The 24,864-nt window shown below is 39.4% G+C and overlaps 1 protein-coding gene and 1 non-coding gene across 3 annotated transcripts in view; one reads left to right on the top strand and one right to left on the bottom strand.

Annotated features, from left to right (window-relative positions):
• The window catches only part of LOC131336723 (phospholipase SGR2), a 39,134-nt gene extending 14,614 nt beyond the window's left edge, over positions 1 to 24,520 (bottom strand). The window contains exons 1-10 of one of the 2 annotated variants that reach the window (XM_058372663.1): positions 24,161 to 24,485; positions 23,789 to 24,109; positions 20,978 to 21,078; positions 20,230 to 20,388; positions 19,088 to 19,243; positions 18,271 to 18,342; positions 18,031 to 18,183; positions 16,076 to 16,126; positions 5,014 to 5,184; positions 1,372 to 1,521 (exon numbers count right to left, since the gene is read on the bottom strand). In XM_058372663.1, the coding sequence (XP_058228646.1) occupies positions 1,372 to 1,521; positions 5,014 to 5,184; positions 16,076 to 16,126; positions 18,031 to 18,183; positions 18,271 to 18,342; positions 19,088 to 19,243; positions 20,230 to 20,388; positions 20,978 to 21,078; positions 23,789 to 24,038 (1,263 nt within the window). In that variant the 5' untranslated portion in view covers positions 24,039 to 24,109; positions 24,161 to 24,485. Of the gene's footprint in view, positions 1 to 1,371; positions 1,522 to 5,013; positions 5,185 to 16,075; positions 16,127 to 18,030; positions 18,184 to 18,270; positions 18,343 to 19,087; positions 19,244 to 20,229; positions 20,389 to 20,977; positions 21,079 to 23,788 lie in introns of both variants that reach the window. The other variant, XM_058372662.1, reaches the window with a different exon arrangement.
• Positions 14,220 to 14,337, top strand: LOC131299369 (U5 spliceosomal RNA). Its single transcript, XR_009190755.1, has one exon. It is a non-coding gene; the product is annotated as a U5 spliceosomal RNA (small nuclear RNA).
• Positions 24,521 to 24,864: the final 344 nt, after the last annotated feature.

Raw genomic sequence — 24,864 nt, 5'->3', positions numbered from 1 at the left:
ATCTCCTTTTAATTGTTGGTAGCCAAATTAACAAAGTAAGGCACTTTTAAATATTTCCTCACAAGTTTTGGAACTAATCCTAGGTTCTCCAACATTTACAACCCTTTAACGCTTCCCATAAAAGTCCAATACCAACCGCTGACCCCATGAATTCATTGCACAAGAAGTATGAAGTAGAAGCCAGCCAAACCTACAATATATTTTGCATAAAGTCGCTGCACAACAACTATAAACTATCCCAGTATAGGAAGCAGTACTATCATTATACGAATAAGCTAAATGATTTCCAGCTAATTCGAATCAGAAGTCAAAGCCTTAGGGGAAGCAAAAGTCTTTTTTTTTTGTAAAATTGACTTATGTTTGTTGTGGTTCTACACCTTCGAACATGAGTTTATACGTATACGTGTTTATATTCAATGAACATATCTACACCTGTGACCTATGTAGCACAGATACAGACACGGACATCGGAAACAGTTGTCAACAAATGGGGACACAGATGGCGGGGGACTGCAATGTTTTGTACGCTTTTGTAAGTAATGCACACCACATTAGAATCAGTGTCACTAAATATTTAGATTAGGGCTCCTATCAAATGGGTTATCGACTGATGATGTATGCCTATATATACACAAGTTCTATATTACACTTTCCGCCCAATTCTTTTGAAGTTTATACAAATTTACCACGAGAAAACCTTTCAAATTCTACAAAACCCATCCTGTTGTGTCCCCATCTATGTCCCTCCATGCCCCCGTGTTTCCCACCATAAAAAGTATCAAAATTGCAACGGAAACGACAATTGGGTTGTCCCATACGTTTTTGGGCGTGTCCCCGGCATGTTGTCTATCCCTAGTGTGCCCGACACGGATACGGCGACACATGGTCCTTCATAGCCTGTGGCTCTTGTACATGAATCCCATATATCATAGTCTTTGATAATCCAATTTTGATCCTTTTACAAAAGAACCCTTTCCATTTTGCAACTTCTTTGGTAGTAAAATTCTCTGTGAAGAAATAAGCTTCTAGGAGATGCAGGAGTACAATCCTTGATACCTCTGAGGAAAATCTACTCGAAGGAAATATACGAGGAAAGCATCTCAAAAAGGCTTCCCAAATTGCTCTTGAAAGGAGCAATTTCCTCAACGTTGACATTCACACTGATGTACATATTATATACTCAGCCGACCTTTCAATATTTGGAGTCCATATCAAACAATAACTGAAGTTAAGTTCCTGAAAATCTATAGAAACAGTTTCGATTGAGCTAAAAACTGACAAACTACTACAGTGTGTACTTACGTCAAACAAAAACAAGAACAGGAAGTGAAAGGAAAGACTATTTCAAAGATTTTTAGGTATGACTCATACCGAATTGATAATATCCTGGCAGTAGACGGGGCTCATGTAGTACAGTACATCATGAACTGTCGCGCTCAACATCACTCGCAAACCCCGTACACCATCTAAAGTAATTTTTTCGACTGCAGCTTCACCGCTTAGCTTCAAGCCCTTCCTCCACTGGAAAGCAGAGAGGGGAGAAAAGAAAAGACAAACAAAAGAATGCAAGGGACTATGAGTAGCAATTGCAAATACCACTCCTGCACAGGATCGCAGAACACAGACAAAATGTATCAAGCAAAGACAACTACTAAGGACAAAAGAAACACAATGAATATAAAGAAGCATCAACAAAAAAGTGGTTCAAATAGACAAGCCCATTGACAATCTATATGACTATCGAAACAAATATAAAACCTCATATAAATGCATTCTAGAAAGCATGAAGGAGTTTAAAGACAAACTTCAGCTAAAAAATGATTTAACATTAAACATTTAATGACTACCAAATTCATGAGAGCAAAAATCTGCATTGAGAATATCAAATAACTATTGATTTGGCAAGTGCGAATATTATTTCTAGGTTGATTATGGTCCATCTTCTTCATTTTGCCGCATGCAGGCCAGAGACGCACCCTACCCATCTCTGGTACCTAGCTCTGATACCATGTTACACGGTCTTGGGTAGAACTCAACCCCAAAAGCTAGCTTTTGAAGTGAGGGTGCCCTCACGCTTATATACTTCATAATACTTTGGTACCCAGGTGATGTGGGACTTCACTTCACAACATGAACATAGATAAGGTGAAACCTAAAAACTATTGGGTAAGGGTACAACTGGGGTACAGTTGTAACAAATGTAATTGTTAAAGTTACCATAATTACACTTCAAACAGAGAAAATAGCTAAAAATGACTTGGGCAATCAGGAATCCAACATCAAATAATAGTTTCATGCCAAACTTAAGGTGCAAATAAGAGTTCAATGCCATTATACTAAAGAACCAATAGACCAAAATTGTTATTTTACAATCATAGTAAGCATAGAGAAAGGAAGACTTGTCAACTTACTTTCATTTCTGTGTTGCATACGACCTGATATATAGGGGCTACTTTTGGGGTACAGCAAAAGTCAAAGAGAGTTTTGGTACATGTTTCTTGTACCCGGTATGGATTTAAAAGTACCATGCCAAGTATCCATACCGAGTACAGTACATTGCGGATACAAGTACGCTGGGGTTTTAGAAGCACTTGTGCTCCATAGGTCCCGAGTACTGTACTCATAGCACAAGCTATGATCTCGACAGAAGACAATGGATGATATCAGAAGAGTAACTCAAGTTTAGGGGAGGGGGGCGGGGGGGGTGGATGAAGAAAGGTAAACTGGAGTTGCAAGGTAAACTGGAGTTGCTTTCCAATCAGCCCATTAAAAACACATGGTGAACTGTTCAACATCATGCTTGAAGATTTTTGAGCTTCCGTGATAGTTGTGTGATTTATTCAAATAAATGAGAGTTTGTCTCATCTTTGTCTTTTCCTTTCTGTCTTCCTATAAATAGTTTTGTATTTTGATATGCAAAGTGTGCAAATAGAGTGAATGAGTGTGTGAGAAAGAGTGTAGGGAAACCCAGTTTCTCAAATTTGTTTGTGTAATACACAATTGAGAGGGACCCTTGTACGGTCCTCCTCATCACACTCCTTCTAATCTGGCACCAAACAAACTAGCAAATCATGATCCAAAGTTCAAAAACAACTTTTATTAGATGGAGACTCGATAACTCGTTGTACATCTTCAACATCAACCAAAGTTTAAAAGTCAACAGAATTTACTTGACAATAATTTTATAATGGTTCCAAAAAGTATCCCACTAGTTAGGGGGCTAGGCTAGGGCGATCTATTGATTTGACACCATGCGGAGAGCAAGATTAATACGCCTTAAATTCAGGTTAAATGTTAACTATAGTCATAAATCACTTATTGGGTCAAACTGTGTTGAAAAAAGAAGAAGAAGAAAGCCATCATCCATTATGTCCCCAATATAACAATGTTTTTAAGAGAAACGAGTGATCTAACACCAATTCAGTTACGATAACCGTCATGACTTGAGGGGAAAATAACTTAAACCTCAAAAAACTTACAATGGTGAATATTTACAAATTTAGCCTTCTTAATTAATTTAAGTGCATATGATAACCCAAAAAATAAACCCCTTAGTTCCCATACCTATGCCCTAGATAATTACTTGTCTTCCTTGTATCTTAGCCTACCAAAAATTTACAAGAAAAAGAAAGAAAGAAATTAATAACTGCAGAAAAGATAAATCAAGTCAAAATTTTCCTGTCAAAACACCGAATTCAATTGCACAAACGGGAACTAATTTTCTTCTTGCTAAGCTCTAACACTATGCACAAGGACGTTGCTATTTCCTAGTTGAACTCCAAGCTTGTTTAAGCATCACATTTTCATTAATTAACTCTATAACCGTCACCAATGAATTAAGTGGACGAGCTGAAAGATCAGCCTCGATGGGCCACACATCAATGTGGAAAAACAATATTGGGGCATGGCCAATCAAAGAACCCCACATAATGTTCGCGAGCCTTCGCATTTACTATGTTGAAAGGAAGACATATGCTCGGGACTTCCCATGTCTGGTATACCTGAACCCCTCATAACTTTCCATGTGTGGAAAAAAAGGATCGTGTCTTTAGTGGAGTCTTCCAAGCAGCCAGGATGCCCCTCGCTGCTCCATTGCACGAGAAATTAAAGCAAAAAGCTGAATTCAAAGGGCCAGGGAATGATTAAATTTAGCACCATGAGTGAAAGAATTGTTAGAGCTTGTCTCATATTGGTTAATTATCACCTCCAAAACTAGTATATGAACCCGGGTGGCGTCTCCACTCACTGCCAATTGGTTTCACTGCCAATTGGTTTTAAATTGAATGCTTTTACATGGTACCGGAGCAAGACATTTGGAAGATTTTGGACAAGACTCCTTTGTGCCTTTAATTGCACTTTGTTTCATGTTCAGTGTAATCCCTATGTGATGCATCCATTGTTTACCTCTCCACATATGAGTCAGGGATCACACGTGTAGGGAGTGTTAGAGCTTGTCCCACATTGGTTGATTATCACTTCCAAAACTAGCATATGAGTCAGGGCGGCTCTCAACTCATTGCCAATTAGTTTTGAGATGGATGCCTTAACAAGAACTATACATCAAAACTGGACCACAAAAATGCCCCTAACGCCACTGCAATCACAACCCAAGAAGATGGTTAATCGTTTGATACTGAATTAAGTAACACTCGAAGTAACATATTCATTGTGGGGACCTTCGTCTAACAACTTAGGCTTTTGGATTTCAAGGAAATATGCTGGACATTTGCAACTCATATATCAGATACCATCCAAATGCATAACATAACCATACACTTAGGCATATACAACAGTGAAAAGTGACAACAATTATTTTGATACAAAGATCCAACATTAATGCAAAACTCTTTAGTTTTAGCTTCATTTCCCATTTAAATGATTCCAAATAATAAAATTTCAAACTCCATGAAGTGTAACTGAAAAAGCTCGTAATTCCTTATCAAAGCAGATTTGATCATGAGATGAAAACTGTAAAAAACAAAATTGTTTAAGGTGAGAGTAAATATTATCTACCTGGCAAGGGATGAAAAGGACTCTCTGAGTTCCGCGCTGATACGAAGTCAGGTGTCGTTCAGCAAGCTTTGCTGTGATAAGGCGAAAATTGGTCACATCGTCTACTAAATTAGATTTCTCCAACCTCTGACCAATACCATGAACCATAAACACTAGATGTTGAACTGGCACCTGGACAAACAATGGAAGGTATTAGAATACAATATGTCGACTCTATAATGACGGCATATAACAGTCACTATTAGCGTATGATACTGTATTTATGAGAATGGACTGTATTTATGAGAATGTATATGAAGCTTCCTTGCCAAACACCACAATTGTGAGAATAAGAAACATATAGTTCAAGCTAGTATTAGATGCAAAGTAAGAAGGATCTTTCCATCCGATGACACGACTTGTCCTCCCCCTAGGAGCACACTAAAAAATAAAAATGGATATAGTGCCCAGCAAGTATGATAGAATAAAGTGAAGAATGACCTTAATGAGCCAATTCTTAGCCTACTCAATTTCTTTTACAGTATTTCGCACGTTCAGATCAAATAATATTTTTCAACCTCACATGAAGTTCCAAAATCTTGTCTTCAGCTATCATAACCTACTCATAATTAATGACCCAATTAACCACTCTGACAAGTTGGTTGCGTCAAACAATCAACTCCACTGATTCAATAAAGTGACGTCCCATATTTTACTCCACCCAGCTGCATCTAGAGCTATGTTAGTTACTTGACTTAAGGACGTCCATCTATGTTTCTTTTATTTGCTCAAGAGTTTCAGTTTTATGATTTCCTTTTACTAGGGTTCTTTCATATAGGTAAGCCAATATGTTTGTCGGCTGTTTACTGTTATACTGGTTTTCTCCTTCTTGGCTTCAGCCATCATAACCTACTCAGAATTAATGACCCAATTGACCACTCTGACAAGTTGGTTGTGTCACACGATAAACTCCACTGATTCAATAAAGTGATGACTCATATTTTCCTCCACCCAGCTGCATCTAGAGCTGTTAATTACATGAGTTAATGACGTACATATATGTTTCTTTTATTTGCTCAAGGGTTTCAGTTTTATGATTTCCTTTTACTAGGGTTCTTTCATATATGGATGTAGTGTGCTGTTAGTTTATAAATTGGCTTATTTGTACGAATGGTCCCCAAAGTATTTTTAAAATGTCAATTTGGTCCCCAATATACAAATCGTGTCTATTGCATCCCCAATGTTTACAATGCGTGTTTAAATGATCCCCAAAGCTAACTCCGTCCAAATTAACCGTTAAAAGCAGGGGTATATATGGAAACTATTACAAATTTTTCATCTTCAACCTTCAAACATCTGTCCTAACCCTACCAGAAACCCACGACCGTTCACCACCTAAAACCAGCCATGAAATCCCCCCATTCTCCCACTTTCCCGTTCCGGGAAAAAGAAATCCAGAGAAAAAGAAAGAGAATGGTGAGGGCAAGGCATAGATGTTCGTTCGAAAATCCCACACGCGTCAAATGGAGCTCTGTACGCAAAATGTCGGATTTAACGATGACGGCGGCAGCAACCCGAGGTGAATCTGTGGATTCAACGGAACATTGCTGCTGATTTGAGGATAGCAAACACAAATAGAGGCAGATCTGCGCGCGCCCACACACACACACACGTATATATATATATATATATATATAGAGAGAGAGAGAGAGAGAGAGAGGGGGGGGGGGGTGGAGGAGGAGGTTGCAGTGGGCACACCAATTGGTGGAGAAGTCAACGAAGACGTAACCAGAGGTGGAAATATTGGCGGCGTCGAAACTTGATTTGGCTGGAATTTTGATGGGTTGGTGTAGACGAGGGGTGTGGAGGGGTACGTTGAGATGGGATTTGGATTTTGAGATGGTTCTGGTTTTGGGTTTGCATTTGAAGATTTCTACCCACAATCCAGATCATTTTGAACCTCATTTTAAATCCAGACCAGTTTTTGAACTCATTTTGGTTTGCAATTGTTTTTTAAAGATATTGGTAGAATTCATCATAAAAAAAGTATTTTACGTTTTAAGGGTTAAGGTGGATGTTTGAAGGTTGAAGATGAAAAATTAGTAGTTGTTAATTTCCATACATACCTCTGCTTTTAACGATTAATTTGGACGGAGTTAGCTCCGGGGATCATTTAAACATGCATTGTAAACATTGGGGATGTAATAGACACGATTTGTATATTGGGGACCAAATTGACATTTTGAAAATACTTTGGGGACCATCAGTACAAATAAGCCATTTTTGTTTTATAATTAATCACTTATGTAAATAGATTAGTAGATAAGAATGTAGTGTGTAATTAATTCTTTACTCTTGTATAACTTAACGTAATGAGGAAACAACCCTAACTTTTGGGGTCTTAATTCTATCGTCTAGTTTTACATGGTATCAGAGCGTATGGATCCAACATCTTTCTGCCTTGTCAATTCCTCACCGACAGTTTTTTTCTGACTCACCATTGAACTTCCTACCTACCTTTAGAGCTATTGCTCCTCGTTAGTTCTACTCCAACTGCCGACAGACTTTGTGATCATCGCCCAGCGCCTTGTCTCTGCCGACAGACCTTTGCAACTGCCGACGACCATCCCCTGGAGTCCAGCAACCCTTGCCGACTCGCCAATCATTTACCCAGCCTCCGGCGATCCTCGCGACTCTCAAGCGACCTCCCGGCGACCTTCGTGGTGGCTGACCCATGTGATTTCGTGGCTTTCTGGTTTGAAAAAGGTCGACCTACAGAGTTTGGAGTTGGGTTTGTACTGTTTGGAGTTGGGTTTGGACTGATTGCTCTCGGTTTGGATTGATATATACAGTTTGGAGTTGACAGATTGCTCTCGGTTTACACTGGTTTGATATTGAGTCTGGACTGGTTGCTCACGTTTGGATTGGGTAAGCATTGTTTACACTTGTTTGGGTTTGATTTTTTTTCGAAACCCTATTTCTCTTATTCTACATTGTTTGTCATCATCTAGGTTTGTTGAAATGTTGGAGGATAAACAAAAGGCTTCCGCTAGTACAAAGGATGAGTTGAGTCATGTAGGGACTCTCGATAACTGTCCTCTGGATATTTGCCATATTAAGTTGGATGAACCAACTATCTGATTTGGTCTCGTACTTTTACTTTGGCTATTGAGGCCAAAGGGATGTCAGGGTTCATTGAGGGCCCTATTACTCCACCTGTTGTGGCTATCGAACTCAAGAAATTTAAATCTCATAAATCTTTAGTCATGACTCGGTTGTTTAACTCTATGAGAGCTGATATTCACCAAACTTTTCTGCTTTTTGATACCCCACACAAGATAGGACTACTGTAGCCCAAACCTATTCTCAGCAAAGTAATGATGCACAGTGTTTTGAGTTGAGGAAGAGACTCCATACATTGGAACAAAATCATCGATCTGTCGCTGTGTACTTTGTTGACTTGAGTAGAGCATGGCAGAAATTTGATTATTATCAGGGGTTTCAGGCTGTTTGTTTTGTTGATGCTACTAATTGGCTGAAGAGGATAGAGAAAGAGCATGTTTATGACTTTCTTGCTGGCCTTGATATGGAATATGATCCGATTCAAGTGCAGGTGTTGAGTCATGTTCCATTTCCGTCTTTGGGAGAGGCCTATGCCATTGTTCAGCAGGAGGAGGGTAGGAGGGGTGCTATGTTGCATAACTTGCATACTCCTACTTCTGATCGCTCTGCCTTGGTTGCCTTTCCTCAGGGTCAATTTGGTCCTCCTCTACAGAGTGGTAAGTCATAGTCTGATGTTAGCAGCGGGCCTATTGATCGTGAGTCCCTCAAGTGTGATTATTGCAACATCGGCCATACCAAGGATTTTGGTTGGAAGTTACATGGCCATCCCTCTCGCGGGCGAGGAGGTGGACGCGATGGTCGCGATCGTGGTCTCGTGCGTTCTCAGGCCCAGGCCCATGTTTCGGAGTCTACAATTGCTACCTTGCCTAATTATGGGTTTAGTACTGGGGTTCAGGCATCTTTTGATGTTGTTGGTGGTATTTCTCAGGGGGAGATGCAAGCTCTCAGGCGCCTAATGGCTCGGGCTGATTCTCCATCTACCATAACTCCCACTCCCACAGTAGGTCCTACTTCATCCTATTTTGCTCACATTATAGCTCCCACTCCCACAGTAGGTCCTACTTCATCCTATTTTGCTCACACAGGTATTCCGGCTTGTGCATTTACGGCCTCTTCTACTATTCCTTGGATTATAGATTCAGGTGCTTCAGATCATATGACAGGTTGTTCCTCTGTGTTTGATTCTTACTCTACTTGTTCTAGTAAGAATAAGGTCAGAATAGCAGATGGATCATTCTCTGCTATTTCAGGGAAAGAACCAAAGGTTCTGTTCTCTATTCTCCCTCTATTTTTCTCTCTTTCAATTCTACATATTCCAAATTTCGCCACTAACCTTCTGTCTTTTAGTAGTCTTGCTCGTTTTGCAAATTGTTTTGTGACTTTTTTCCCTACTCATTGTATTTTTCAGGAACCGGATACAGGGAAGGTGATTGGCAGTGGTAAAGCACATGGTGGCCTCTATTTTTTGGAGTCTGCACCTCGTCCGGTGGCCTCTATTTTTTGGAGTCTGCACCTCGTCCATCTCTTTCACCCATGTCATGTGGTCAAGCTCTGCAAGCAGATACACGTTCCAGCTCTTTCTATATTACATCAGTTGCACCGTAGATTGGGTTATCCCTCTTTTGGGATTTTAGAGAACTTTTTCCTAGTTTAATTAAGCATTGTTCTCGGAGTTAGTTTTTTTGTGAAGCCTGTGAGCTTGGAAAACATAAACGTTCTTTTTATGCACCTATTAAAAAAGGAGTGTTTCTCCTTTTATGGTTATCCATTCTGATGTAAACATAAATGTTCTTTTTATGCACCTATTAAAAAACGGAGTGCTTCTCCTTTTATGGTTATCCATTCTGATGTTTAGGGTCATTTCTCTGTTACCTCTCTTAAAGGTTTTCGGTGGTTTGTCACTTTCATTAACTGTTATTCCAGTGTTACTTGAGTGTATTTACTCAGTGTTTTAAATCGCGAATGGCGCACCATAGCGCAAAGGTCCCGTGGAGCTATAGCACATAGCGCGCATTTTCGACGCGAGGCGCAAAAAAAAAAATTCCTTGTTACAAGTCGCAATTTATTAGAACAAGATTTCAACACAAACAAACACTTATAAAAACATTCAAATGTCATCAAACATAACATTTCAATAGTTAAACAGAACCACGAAGCACAAAACAAAACACATCATCCATGAAAAGCTAACATAATAATGTTTAGCCTTAAGAGACATAACAAAATGATCAAGATTCAAGTGCAATCCAATCCAAAAGGATGCATAGGCATTAATCATCATCCTCAGAACCCATAACTTCATCTTCTCCATTTCACAATACTTCCAACCAATGTCCTTGCGATTATTATTTTCATACGTCATCAACAATTAGCAAATACAAATAGGAATTACACGAATGAATTTATTTAGTGCATCAATAGTAAAAAAAAAAAAAAATTTAACTGAAACCCTAGTAAAAAAAAAATTAAAATTTGACCAGCAAAAAAATAACAGAAGAAGTCGAGAAGGAAGAAGAAGGAAGAAGAAAAAGAGAGAGAGAGAGCGCGCGCGCGCGCGAAAGGGCATACCTTGAGAAGTCAAGATTCGAGAAGAAGTTGTCTGGTCCTGGGATGTCAAACAGAAGAACTCGAGAAGAAGAGAAGAAGAAATCGATCTTACGTATTTTGACCTAGACGTTGATATATTAGGGAATAGGGATTGATTTGATGCATCACGCACCATAATAGATAGAGGGATGGAGGGCTGTGATCAAAACAAGAAGCCGATCTGTAAAAAACCAAATAGCGCGCGCTACAGCGCCATGTCTGCGCCTTTGGGTCAGTCGCCATCACCTTACCCCTTGTAGCGCTAGACCCTAGAAACGCCATGCAATGCGCCATGGCGCGCTATTTAAATCACTGTATTTACTTAATTCAAAAAGTGAAGTCTTCTCTTGTTTTAAATCTTTTCATGCGATGGTGCGCACTCAATTTGATGCAACATCAAAATTCTCCGTAGTGACAATGGCACTAAGCATATAGATAGGAATTTTAGGGCTTTTCTGGATGACAATGGTATTCTTTTTCAGACGACTTGTGTTGACAGTCCACAGCAAAATGGAACGCAAAAATCGTCATCTTGCTGAGGTAGCTCGCTCTCTTTTGTTCACCATGAATGTTTCCAAATTCTTTTGGGGAGAAGCAATTTTGACTACTACCTATCTTATCATTCGTATGCCATCCAGTGTTCTCCGTGAGTGTCTTCCTAGCAGTTGTCGCGTCACAACTCTTCCCTCGAGAGTTTTTGGTTGTGTGTATTTTGTTCAGTCTAGTTAGGTCTTACGGCCCATAAATGTGTTTTTATCGGTACTCTCCTACTCAGAAGGGCTATAAATGTTATGATCCTCACTCTAGGAAGTTTTTTGTCTCCATGGATGTCACCTTCTGAAAAACAGTCTTTTTACTCTCCCTCCACTCCATCTCTTCAGGGGGAGCATAGGCAGGAAGAGATGAGGGTGGAAGAGAGGTTTATCTTTTATAATCATGGTGAGGGGGAGAAGGAAAAATCTGGAGATAAACCAATACCTGTCGAAAGAGCAACACATGACATTGGTGGTGACATTGGTGGTGACATTGAGGAACTACCACAACGGCTACGAGGGGCTAACTTAAAGACCAACACTAAATGGAAAAACATAAAGCCCTCTTGTGTGATGCCACCTTGTCAATCACAATCGCCTGCTCCAGTTCCGATCTCCTCAGCTGACTCATCTGGAAATGAATCCTCTTCTGGTAATGAATCTTCTCCCATTAAACCTCCATTTATTGATTATAATCTTCCTATTGCTCTTCGGAAAGCTGTTAGGTCATGTACTCAACATCCCATATCCCAGTTTGTCTCTTATGATCATTTATCTCCTTCGTACCATGCCTTTATTTAGTCTCTTTCTTCTATATCTATTCCACAGAATTGGCATGATGCATTCATGATACCTAAGTGGAAATGAGCTATGATAGAGGAGATGATAGCTTTGAAAAAGAATGGCACTTGGGAGCTAGTATCACTTCTAGGAGGAAAGAAATCAGTGAGATGCAAGTGAGTTTTCATTGTTAAGCAGAATGCTGATGGTATAGTTGAGAGATACAAGGAGAGACTTGTTGCCAAGGGTTTTACTAAAACCTATAGTATTGACTACGAGGAGACGTTTACTCCAGTAGCGAAGATGAACTCTGTGCAAGCTCTACTTTCTTGTGCTGCCAAATTTGAATTGGCATCTTCAACAGTTTGATGTGAAAAATGCATCCTTTCATATGGTGAGTTAGAGGAGAAGGTATATATGAATATTCCACCAAGTTTTTCTCCTTTTGAGACCGAGGGAAAGTGTGTAGATTGAAGAAGGCTCTTTATGGGTTGAAGCAATCACCTAGAGCTTGGTTTGGCGGATTTTCAAATGTTGAGGTTTGGATACAAACAGAGCCATGCAGATCATACTATGTTCATCAAGGGAGGTGCTAGTAAGATTGTTGTCCATATTGTTTATGTTGTTGATATAACAATGGCAGGCAATGATGTGAATGAGATTCTTAATCTTAAGTCTAATCTGGCTCAAAAATTTGAGATTAAGGATTTGGGACCACTAAGATACTTTATTGGAATGGAAGTGGCAAGGTTTGATAGAGGTATTTTTATCTCCCAACAGAAGTATATACTTGATTTTTCGGAAGAAACAGGTATGTTGGGTTGTAAACCTGCAAATTCTCCTATTGAGGCGAATCATCATCTTAGTGAAGATGTGGGGGAGAGCACTGATAAGGAGAGGTATCAGTGACTCGTGGGTCGACTGATATACTTAGCTCACACTTAACCTTAGTCAGTTTATGCATGATCCTCGTACTTCACATCTGGATGCAGTTTATCGTATCTTGAGGTATCTCAAATCAACTCCAGAGAAAGGAATTATGTTCTCTAATCATGGTCACTTGCAGTTGGAGGCATTTACTGGTGCCGACTGGACTGGTTCTATAGATGATAGACGCTTTACTTCTGACTACTGCACGTGGGGGAAATTTGGTTACTTGGCGAAGTAAGAAGTTATCAGTGGTCGCCAGGTCTAGCGCAGAAGCTGAGTATAGAGCTATGTCTCATGGTGTTTGTGAGCTCTTGTGGCTCCAAACCTTGTTACGTGGGAATTTCTGATAGTGGTCCTATGAAATTCTATTGTGACAACAAAGCTGCCATAAACATTGCTCATAATCCTATTCAACATGACAGAACGAAACATATAGAGATTGACAGGCACTTCATCAAGGAAAAGTTGAGCGACGGTTTAATATGTATGCCTTTTGTGCAATCGGAAGATCAATTAGCTGACATATTCACAAAAGGGCTTGGTAGCAAGAGTTTCCGCCCCATTGTGTTCAAGTTGGGCTTGATAGATATCTTCGCACCGACTTGAGAGGGAGTGTAAGTTATGGGTGTAGTGTGTAATTAGTGTATATTTGATAACCAAACCAAACCGAGCCTTACGTCCCAATCAAGGAGAAGTTGAGCGACGGTTTAATATGTATGCCTTTTGTGCGATCGGAAGATCAATTAGCTGACATATTCACAAAAGGGCTTGGTAGCAAGAGTTTTCGCCCCATTGTGTTCAAGTTGGGCTTGATAGATATTTTCGCACCGACTTGAGGGGAAGTGTAAGTTATGGGTGTAGTGTGTAATTAGTGTATATTTGATAACCAAACCAAACTGAGCCTTACGTCCCAATCAAGGAGAAGTTGAGCGACGGTCTAATATGTATGCCTTTTGTGTGATTGGAAGATCAATTAGCTGACATATTCACAAAAGGGCTTGGTAGCAAGAGTTTCCGCCCCATTGTGTTCAAGTTGGGCTTGATAGATATCTTCGCACCGACTCGAGGGGGAGTGTAAGTTATAGGTGTAGTGTATAATTAGTGTATCTTTGATCTCTTGTGTAATTAGATTAGAAGATAAGGGTCTTAGTGTAATTACCTTCTTACTCTTGTATAACTCCAACGTAATGAGAAAATAACCCTAATTTTTGGGTCTCAATTACATCAACTACTTTCACACTTAATAACATAGGGGACCTCTCCACTCATTTACGCAGCCATGCGGTGAGCACAAGCAAACTATTCTTTCGCCTTTTACTAAAGCATATCGTGTGCTCGCCGCTTAAAGTGGCATACGCAAATGAGTGGAGAGGTCCTTATGTTATTAAGTGATCATCCATTCCACTCCCAAGCAATGTGTGACAATGCTTCCTTAATATCCCCCTCACGTGCAACCGCGCTTGAGGTCTCTCGTGTGTAGCCTCTTTTGGGGTCTATCATCGTGCAGCCTTTTTGCTGGTCTATTGTAGCGGGTGTGGATTGTAAGTTTTTTAAAATGTGGGGTGGAATGGGCTCCGCTCTGATACCATGTGAAGTCTTTATCTCCATTTCATAACAAATTGGCAATGAGTGGAGAGGTCCCAAATATTATTAAGTGATCACTCGTTCCACTACCAAGCAATGTGGGACTATATTTCCTTAATAATCTCAGTCGAACTTTTGATCTTTATCAAACATACTTCTCTCTTGGCCTTGGTGATTCTACTTTGGAAGAATATTATGCTAAGTTCAGTGGTATTTGTGAGGAGCTTAACATCTACCGGCCCCTTTCTACCGATATTCAGGTTATGCGTCGTCAGCGTGATAACTTGAATGTGGTTCTTTTCTTGTCTGGTTTGCCTAAGTCTTTCGATCCTGTTTGTCGTCAGCTGCTGGGGGGTGGGAGTTGCCTCGTCTGAGTGAAGTGTTTAGCCGTCTTCTTCAATCTTCTATATCTGATACTAGCTTTGCTCCTCCACTGCCTTCTGATCGTTCTACTTCGGCCACATCTACTTCGGGTCATTATTCTCGTGGTTTTGGTCATGGCGGTCGGGAGTCAGGGGGAGGTGGTCGTAACTTTGGTTGCGGGGGCCGCGGGTTTGGTCGTGATTTTGGCCGCGGTGGCTATGGGCAACCATTTGGCGGTCGAGGTTGGGTTCCTCGGCATTGTACTCATTGCAATGGACTAATCACACTGTTGACTATTGTTGGGTTCTATATGGTTGTCCATCTGCGCATCAAGCTACTATTTCTGAGTATGATGGGACTTTATTGACTAAGGGCTCCGCTCTAGCTCCGCCCCTCGTGTGGTTACTATTCCAGAGGATGAGTACCATCGTCTTAATCTATGTTCGCTCAGAAAAGCTCGTTTTTGCTCATCTTGCTTCCAATATTCCTTGGGTTATTGATTCTGGTGCTTCTGATCATATGACTAATAGTTCAACTATTTTATCTGGTTCTTGTTCTCTTGGGAAAGCTCCCCATGTCACCCTAGCAGATGGTTCTACCACTAATGTTGATGGTTTGGGTTCTATTACTTTAAATTCATCACTTTCATTAGATTCTGTCTTACATGTTCCACGCTTTCCATATAGTCGTATGTCTGTCAGTAAGCTTACCAAATCCTTAAATTGCTCCATCACATTTTTTCCTGGTTCTTGTGTGTTTCGGGATCTCTTGACGGGGAAGAAGATTGGAGGGGTGGCTGAGCACGGTGGCCTATATTACTTTAGCGATGGTGAGCACCCTTCCTTAGTTGCACTTCAGTCTTCCTTGAGTTGAGCCTGACATTAGCATCGAAGTGCCCTCCGGCTATAATACAGCCGAACAGCACTAACTGTTTGCTCCTTTTCCAGTTCTAACTCTTGAGGAAATAGGGGCTTGGCTACACCGCACCAGGGTTCAGAGATGAATAATCTACACCCCCACAGGTAGTAATCAACGTTTTACAATTCTACAAAGTTCAAGGACAAAATGGTTGACTTAACAATTAAATTTAATGAGTTTGCTATGAATATGAAATTACATAACGCGTATGTTTTGCCAAAAAAAATCCCAACACAACAAAACAAACAAGTTGCAAAAGAGAATACCTGTGAACAATAGTCATCCGTCTCTTCCTCCTTCTGCTGACGTAATTCATCCTGAAGAAACAAAAATAGCAAGTGTTGGATGCTACCTTCCTCCCGCAGTGCACATGATGATAAGGCGACTGAATAAGAAGCCACTGTATTAAGACTATAACTACACCTTTTCCTAATTAAGAACCAAGAACCTCACTTGTTGGATTAAACACAAAAACCTGGAAGAGAAGAAATGAAACATAATGCCCTGGAGGATTTAAGTATAAATCTCATGACAAAGACAATACTCTTTTTTCGTAAGTAAAATGTTTGAAATAGTTGCATTCGATATGCACGAAACTATAACCTAGCAAAGAAATATGTGATCAACAAGAAACTTAATTTAAACTATGTAAATACTACTTCACGCATACGCTAGCTCTATATTTTAGTGCTAGTGGAAAAAGAAAGTAAGGATGTCCTAAGAATGCTCAGTGCTGCAATTAGTCCCAAACAAAGTGGGAAGCCGCAATGAATAGCAGAGTTGAAGCTAATCCATTTCATAAAATTCACTAACCAAATTCAAAAATCTCATTGTACCAGCCCGGAAAAAAGGAAAGAAAAAGAAACGAGAAGCTGAAAGGGGAAAGGGGAAGAAGGAGAGATCTACAGTAATCAGGAGGAAAACTAAAAAGAGCTCGTATGCAAGAAACCTAAGAACCAAGGACACAGATATGGGATACGGACACGACACAGATATGCGGACGTGTCATTTCTCAGAAAATTAGGACACGGACATGTCAGGGACACGTCAAATGTAAAGTGTATTTGTATTATAAAGGTATGTTATGAATATATATCAACATCGGAGACATTTTAATGTGCCGTTTGTATGTTCCAAGAGTATTGCCAACATGTCCTTGAGTATCCACAATGTGTCTAAGTAAAAGAAATATAATAAAAACACTGGACAAGTATTTAGGCATGTCCAGTACATGTTCGGATAGTGTCGTGTCATGTCCGTGACCAACATGTGTCAGACACGGATACATCAGGCCACTAGATGTGTTAGCAAGAAACATAGAAACCCTAAATAAAGAGTTGACCGAATATTGATAGGCACGGTTTTGCTTAATAATTGCGTTCTAGACCATCATTTTTTAGAAGTCGATAATTTCTATTCCAACAATTCCAAAAGGAAAGTAATTGTGAGCGACAAGAGCCGCACAATAGTATGCTTGGGTTCACTTTGATCAATAAATACGGCGGTGGCTAAGGACATCAAGTAGAGAGTTGGGAAGTTCCTCCTTGCAACTTGAATGGTTGAAAAATAAAAAAATTGCCCTCTCTCTGCACAATCAATTGTCAGTTCCTTTATAACAGGTCATCGCTTCTGAGTTCTCTTACAGCAGGAATGAAATCAAGTAACCAGTTAAATTGCATGGTTCATTCCAGTTTCAATGAACCTGGGTGTCTTTGGCAATACATCTCACTTCATATCGTTATTAGGCTTAAACATTCCTAGCACATGGCAATACTAGACCTAACATAACAACCAATATCTTTGGATTGAATCAGTCTCTTTGTTTCAGGCTCACCCCGAATTCTCTCTTTAGCCAGTAATCGACCTAACATAACCAACTTTGAATATTACGAAAAACAGTATCTGCAGCCGCTGCTTCTGATAGAGTTCTATGGTTTGAATGTCATTCTAATCCTCATTTTTGGAATTGAATCCCTCCGAAAGAAAGATGATTGTATGGCTGCACAGAAATTAAATTACCAAGCAAAAGTACCGGATATATCCAGTACATGGCGAGGAAAATATGCAACCGAGACTTTACAAAGAGTGTGGTCCAGGAATCAAAAAACTAAAAGCATTATTGCGGGAGCGCTAAGCAGAGCACGGAGATCATAGAAAAATTACACTTAATCATGAAAAGCTTCCAAATATAAGATACAGATATGATAACAAAGAAAAGGACCTGCGTAGGTTTCGATGACTTAGATGCAGCATATCCACGCCTTAACATAATGCCATTCCCTCTGAAATTAATGACACCAGAAAACCCAGAAGCATCAACGTTTAGCCAAGCCTCCCACGTATCATCTTCTCCAGTAAAAAGAGCATGCAGTCCCTAAATGCACAAAACCCAGAGACAAATATACACAGGATATTCATAATAAACAGTGAATTTCGCCTTTATTCCATGAAAGTATCATACCTGGGTTGAGCCTTGCAAATCAACTCGAGCTGCAAAAAGTCCTGACGGCTGAAATGACCTCCGATGCCAAACCTAAGGGAAAAAAAAGACATGTTCAACCTTTAGTTTTCCTCATAATGAAAGGAAAGACGGAAAACCCACGAACCTTAAATTCCGAACATAGGGGGAAACAAATGTAAATATAATATATACAAGTGCACTCGATAATTAGAGACTTATGGACAAAAAACTGCAGGTTAGAAGGAAAAAGGCATCCCAGAGAGTGCCCAAAAAAAAATATATGTCCTCCAACCCAAAAAGCATTCATTTTTTACATCTAATACTGACATGGGACACGCACATGAAACGATACTGAAACACGTCATATCTTCAAAAACTAGGACACAAACACATTAGGTATGAAACTAAGATTAAAAAAAAAAAAAACAAACAACGTTAACACTATGAAGATACAATCAACAGTTATTACATAAGCATGCATAAACTAAACATCCATAAAAATTTAGATCCAAACGAACTGCATTTAAACCTCCTAATGTGTCCCCATAGTGTCACCAACGTGTCCTAGAGTGTCCAACTTAAGAAAATATCATAAAAATCTGGACATGTGTTTAGGTGTGTTTGACCCGAGCCAGTGAGTCTCGTGCCGTGCCCATGTCCAACACCTGTCTGAAATCGATAAGTGAGGCTTGTAGACGTGTCTTTGCTTCTTAGCCACACACCATTATATGAGAAGCACTAAATGACCATAATGTAGAACCCCATTCCATTGTTGTATTTAACACCAAAAGTAACACATCCTAAAACTGTTTCACACCTTGCTGCGATATGCAAACTCCAACTGTTCACTGACATCTTCACGAAGAGGAAGCCAATCGAGGCCCCCTTTACGAGCAAACCAATGACCTCTTAAAACACGCCGATTTTCTCCACTCCAGTAAACAGGAAAGCAATGTCTCTTTATTAAATCAACCTGCAATGAAGAATGAAGAATGAAGATACTATTAATAATGGTGAAGCATTCTGAAACTGAAATATCCTTACTCGTAATCTACTCTTAGTATTTTGGTGGCACCAACTTCTATTATCAACATGAATGTGCATTCTAGGCAATAATAAAGACGACAAAAGGAATAGAAGCCAAAATATGAAAAAACCAATGACAGCGAGACTTATCCTAGGACTCAGGAAAGAATAGGCATGCTGTAACTCACCACTCGGCCCGTTGGCCAAATGTAGTAAAACAAAATGATCATGTAAGCAATAATCAGATAATTGCACACCTGCCAACTTGAAACCACAACCCCAAAGAACGATGTTCCACCACTAATGACTAATCTGTGAGGGGACGGCCAATTAGACGCCATACTTTGCCTTTAACTATAACCAGATAGCAACACAAGTTGGTCAAATTTTGGAAAGGAGACCTAAGTTTGCTAGGCAAGGTTGTAGGATTTTATTGTGCTCCTTGACTGGAAACATATCAGAAGATGTAACATCAAACCTAACCATCATTATAACTACCACAAGTAAAACCTCTCAGAGCTGTTCTTTGCATAGGATAAGACAACCAACCCAATAGAACTTAATGAAGACCGCTTCACAAGTATCTTGAGGCTAAATAATAGGAAATAACTACCACAAACGTCACGAATGATCTAGTACCCTTTCATAGCACGGTAAGATCAACATTAATGTAATGTAGAATGATAACAAAACCACAATAGGACACACTACAGTTGGCACTAGGCAATAAAAAAGAGAGAAAATCTAAAGAAACAGAATAATCATTAAAATTCCTGATTTGACAACACTACTTGCAGGTTTTCTAGAAGGCATTTACTAGATGATCTTTTGAGACTTATAACAACCTAATGCAAATTGTTTGCATCATTTTCTTTGCAAGTGTCGTATATCATTAACAACCAGAGGGCAGAATATGGATAGACCAGATAATACCTCATACAAGCCTCCCTTTACAGGAACTCCAACTCTCTCTTCTTCCAATACATCTACTGATTGTGCCCTCTCTTTAGCATCATAACTGGGACGGGCCTTGGGACCTTCACTACACTCTGCATACTCCTTCCACCAACAAGAAAGCAATTCTTCCTCTCTCTGCAGATACACATTGAACCAACGAAGCCTTAGTACTTCAAGCAAATGATGCTCCTGGTTATATGTACACTAAATAAACTATTTATTTCAGACTGTCAGTTGGAATAAATTAAAACTTACACCCTTCAGGTGGGTTCCTATTTGACTAAAAACCAAAGGGAAGGCATAAACGAATTTATGGGGTGGAAGAACCCCTTGCCGATCTGATAAGTAGAGTTTTGAAACTTTTGTACAGGTTCTCATGTTGTTAACCCCGTATCCTTTAACAAGTTTCGGATTTGTAGAATCGTTGAGTAATAGTTGCATAGGAAATTCGGTATTTAATTATGTTTATTTAATGTATGTTGGTGCCACCCCCCAGTGCCATTCATCAGAATATACAATTTCTTATTAAAAGAAGAGGGGGAAAAAGAAAATTGAAGTTGATAGAATCATGAGTCAGATTGATTTCAAATCATCACTTATCCGACACACTACACAGTCATGAACATATTTAATGAAGGATATCCTGCCACATAAGATGATTGAGAATTCAAGGATGATAAGATCAAGTACGTAATAAGTACAATCAGGAGTCAGTTACAATAACCTGCAAGAAAGATGCCTCTATTGCAAGAGAATCCCTCATGCCAAATCGAAAATAATCGCCCTTTCCCACTATTTCAGTGCAGGGGACTGAGGCTGCCAGTTCTGCAGAAAGACAAAGGTAACAACATGGTATTGAGTCATGAACCAAAAATCTTCAAGGAAAGAAAATAATACTAAGAGAAGCATTAAATGAGCCATTTACAAGAAAAAAATACTTTTGTCCTGATGTTTCTGTCCTATAGAATCCGAAGTATCAAACAGTCACATCCTTAATAATTACCAATCTATTACATAGTACTTTCCTTTGTCAGCAGTTCTGACAACTTTTCTTAGGCCACCATGGAACCAATGACCTGCATCAGACCCTTCATACAGATACAGCTCTAGAATTATAGCCCAAGTCTTTGAAATTTAGCAACTAAAACATTTTGGGTTTTAAGGCAAGAAAGCAATTTTTATGTGCAATCGTATGAGTTATAGGGAAAACACCAAGGACAACAACTAATATACAATGCCAAAACACTTCAACAAACTGCCATGTTGGATGTGGCCCATGTGGGTTCTTTCTCTTTGTGTCTGATTCATGTTATTGATGCGCATAACCCTCTCCCATTCTGACTTCATCAGGGGAAATAATAGGAGTTACAATCCACATCCCAAGTAAGCTGTGCCTAACCTGAAAAGTTTCCAAAACTCACTCCCCTCGTTCCTGGATCAGCTATTGAAACTAGTTGCTTATGTTAACTGGAGCTCCAAAGGCAAGTTAAGACAGTAACCATTAATTCTTCAACTATTTCTTGCGAAACTAAGCCAAGAAAGGAGAACCGAGGCATCTTCCACGTAACAAACTGATAACCAGATGTAATCTACATAAGGGTGAGCTGCTCTATCTGTTTATTCACATAGACAACTGTATATTTCATGCCATCCAAAATGCTAGTAAAAAGACACTTTGCATTCCTGCTTCTTGTAATGTAATATGAGCTGCAAAAAAAGATGTTGGCAGATTTGTCAGGGAGTTATATTCATGGGTTTATGTTACTATTACTTTTGCTTTTTGGATTTTAGGAGTCTAAAAATTAGATTGATTTACATTATTGCGGAGTCAGCGGTGAAGATTTTGAGAAACCGTAGCCCCCATGTATCCTTCCTCCTCCTCCTTCTGTCTCTTCTTCTCCCTGTGGTTTGATGGTTTCAGTCCTGGCCTTGTTCTCCTAAGCTTTTTGGGGCTTTTTCTTGTTTTGTGCTTATTCAAATTTTTTTCACGTTTGTTAGTTTTGCGCCAAACTTTTGCAGATTATTGATTCGTCTCGACGAGAGGAATCAGAACTCAAAAAATTTTACTTTTACCCAAATATTTTTGGAACCAAGATAAAGCTCCCAAAGCCGGCATTTTGGGCTCTCTCTAGGATATATCCAAAAATATTTGGGTAAAAGTACAAAATTTGTACTTTTCCAATTCCTCTCGACGAGATGAATCAATAATTCACGAAAATTTGATGCAAAACCAACAAACACAAACAAAAAAAAAAAATATTGAACAAGAAAAAGCCCCAAATAGCTACTTCCAAGTTCCATTTCCTCCACTTCCTTTCTCCTCGTTGGATTCAAGGCTCCCCCTGGTTTCACCCCTTTTTTGCCTTTCTCTTTCCCTCAGACGTCAACTGATATATCCCAAATTTATATATTAAGGAATAAACAAGGTGCATGTTCTTTTAGTTTATGTTGAATTTTTCTGGTTAAATCATCTTGCCAAGATCATAGCCCATTATAGGCCCTTCCTGAATTCAACATATTCATTCTATGTTAGCCGCTTTTGAAAAACACACCATAACTCAACTCAGTACGGTCTCAGATTTCTCCTTCCTCAAAAGGACTACCATGCAGTCCATGCTTTCATGAACACCACCGCAATCAAGTTCATAGTCTGACCAGAAAGTAATACTTGCCAAGATCCTAAGACAGTAATTACAAAATGATAACTACGATGGAAACTGGTTATTTGTAGGAATCTATTTTGTTTTCAACACGAAGCGTGGGTTAACTGAGATTTCTAATGTTCCAATACTTCTTAAACAAATTAAATACGGGCCAGGTATAAATTCAATTTGGCTAGCTACCCACCTGGAATTTCCAAACAAATGTTGCTTTCATTATTTATTGGAATTGATCTCTTCTATTCAGCTGTAACACAATCCTACGAGTAGATACTCCTAGGACTCCAAATGGTCAAAATATTCACCCAACTGAACAGGCTACATTCAACAATAATTAGAACTCAAAAAAACAAGAATCTGGCATAAAATACTTATCATGCATCTAACTTAATAGAAATGCACCATAGGACCTATGTCGGATTGGAGTTTTCCCTCACAAGGTGATGAATTATTTCATTCCGTATGCAAAGTTTTTGCTTTTAAGTACGTTTTGATGATTACAAAAACCACAGAACCCATGTAGTCCCCAATCATTGGGGATACGGGCGGGGGAGCATTGTAGACAAACCCCAATTGATTGGGACACAAAGCTTGGTTCAGTTCAGTTTGGTTTGGTTTGGATTGGTTACATTTTGATGATGTTAGTCCAATATGTTTAACATCAGCTGCATATTCCAAAATCACTTAAGCCAAATAGGGCTTAATGATCAGATGCATCACTAATACTACTCAACGATTTTTACTAGTTTCGACATAACACATCTTCCCTTTTCTCATAGTGCTAAGCCTCCATCTACTAGAACATCTAATCACCAATAGAATAATTTATGATCAAACTCCAAATACATAAGCACCAAATTGGACCAGGAACTCACCATTATCTGCCAAAGGTACCTTGCAGAAATACCAACGAACATCGCCCCCATCGGACGGACTCCTCGTCTGCGCAAGATACTTCTGCCGGCCCTCACATTGCTGGATCTCCACTGCCAATCTCATTATGTTCGAGGGCGTGTTCTTCAACATGTCAGGGGAAGTTTCTTCGATCCCATGATGAGACCCAGCAGTGGCTTCTGGAGCTGATGCCCCAACTTCACCTTCACGCTTTCTGCTACTTTCTTCCATCAAACCAGTTTCTAAAGTAATTCCAATAATCTTGATTTCCCAAAAACCAAATGGGTATCGGTTAATGGGGCCTAATATGATCAAAGATCATATTGAATTCAATAAGACACTCTGAATTGAACCTAATATGGGCTTCTAATTCAATATCACGAGGTAAACCATACCCATTCTTTGAAAATGGGTATGGTTCGAATCGATTGACCCTTCGAAATGAAATTCAAATGACCTAGAGAACAAACCAGAAGGGTATCAGCTAAACCTAATTGAATAGAAACCAGCAAACAAAATTGTAATGAAGATAGGAGTGGAATTGGCAAAAACCCAGGAAGCCAAGAATGGAAGAGAGAGCGAGAGAGGGAATGTTTACAAGGAGAGGACGGTTCGGTGTTGAATGGCAGGTTTGGAAAAACCGACCAACTTTTTTCCCTTTCGTATTTTTTCATTTGTTGAAATGGCGGTTTGGTTTCGTGTCGTGCCCCTTCTTTCTGCCTCTGTCATGAATCGCGAAGAGGCTAAATTGATACCGGCGCATACGGGTATCAATATCGGTGCTGGTATTGATGTGTATGAGTGTATCTTGGTACCATTTGAATTTACAGCAATATATGTTACATATTTTTTTAGTATATTTATGTATAATTGCGACATACTACCATGGTATAAAATAAATTCTAACATTTCAATGTGCCTTGACACCAGTTCTAATAACAAATTAGCATGATTAACATATTATAGGCTAAAGCATAATAAAAATATGATCAATATATTTCTAACTTATACATAGGACAAAAAACCTAAGGAAACGAACATGAAAGCTATAAGTCAA

The sequence above is a fragment of the Rhododendron vialii genome, chromosome 8a, assembly GCF_030253575.1.
Source record: "Rhododendron vialii isolate Sample 1 chromosome 8a, ASM3025357v1".
Classification (NCBI taxonomy): Eukaryota; Viridiplantae; Streptophyta; class Magnoliopsida; order Ericales; family Ericaceae; genus Rhododendron; species Rhododendron vialii.
The sequence above is the reverse complement of the archived record's forward strand: the minus strand, read 5'-3'. Positions and strand labels throughout refer to the sequence as shown.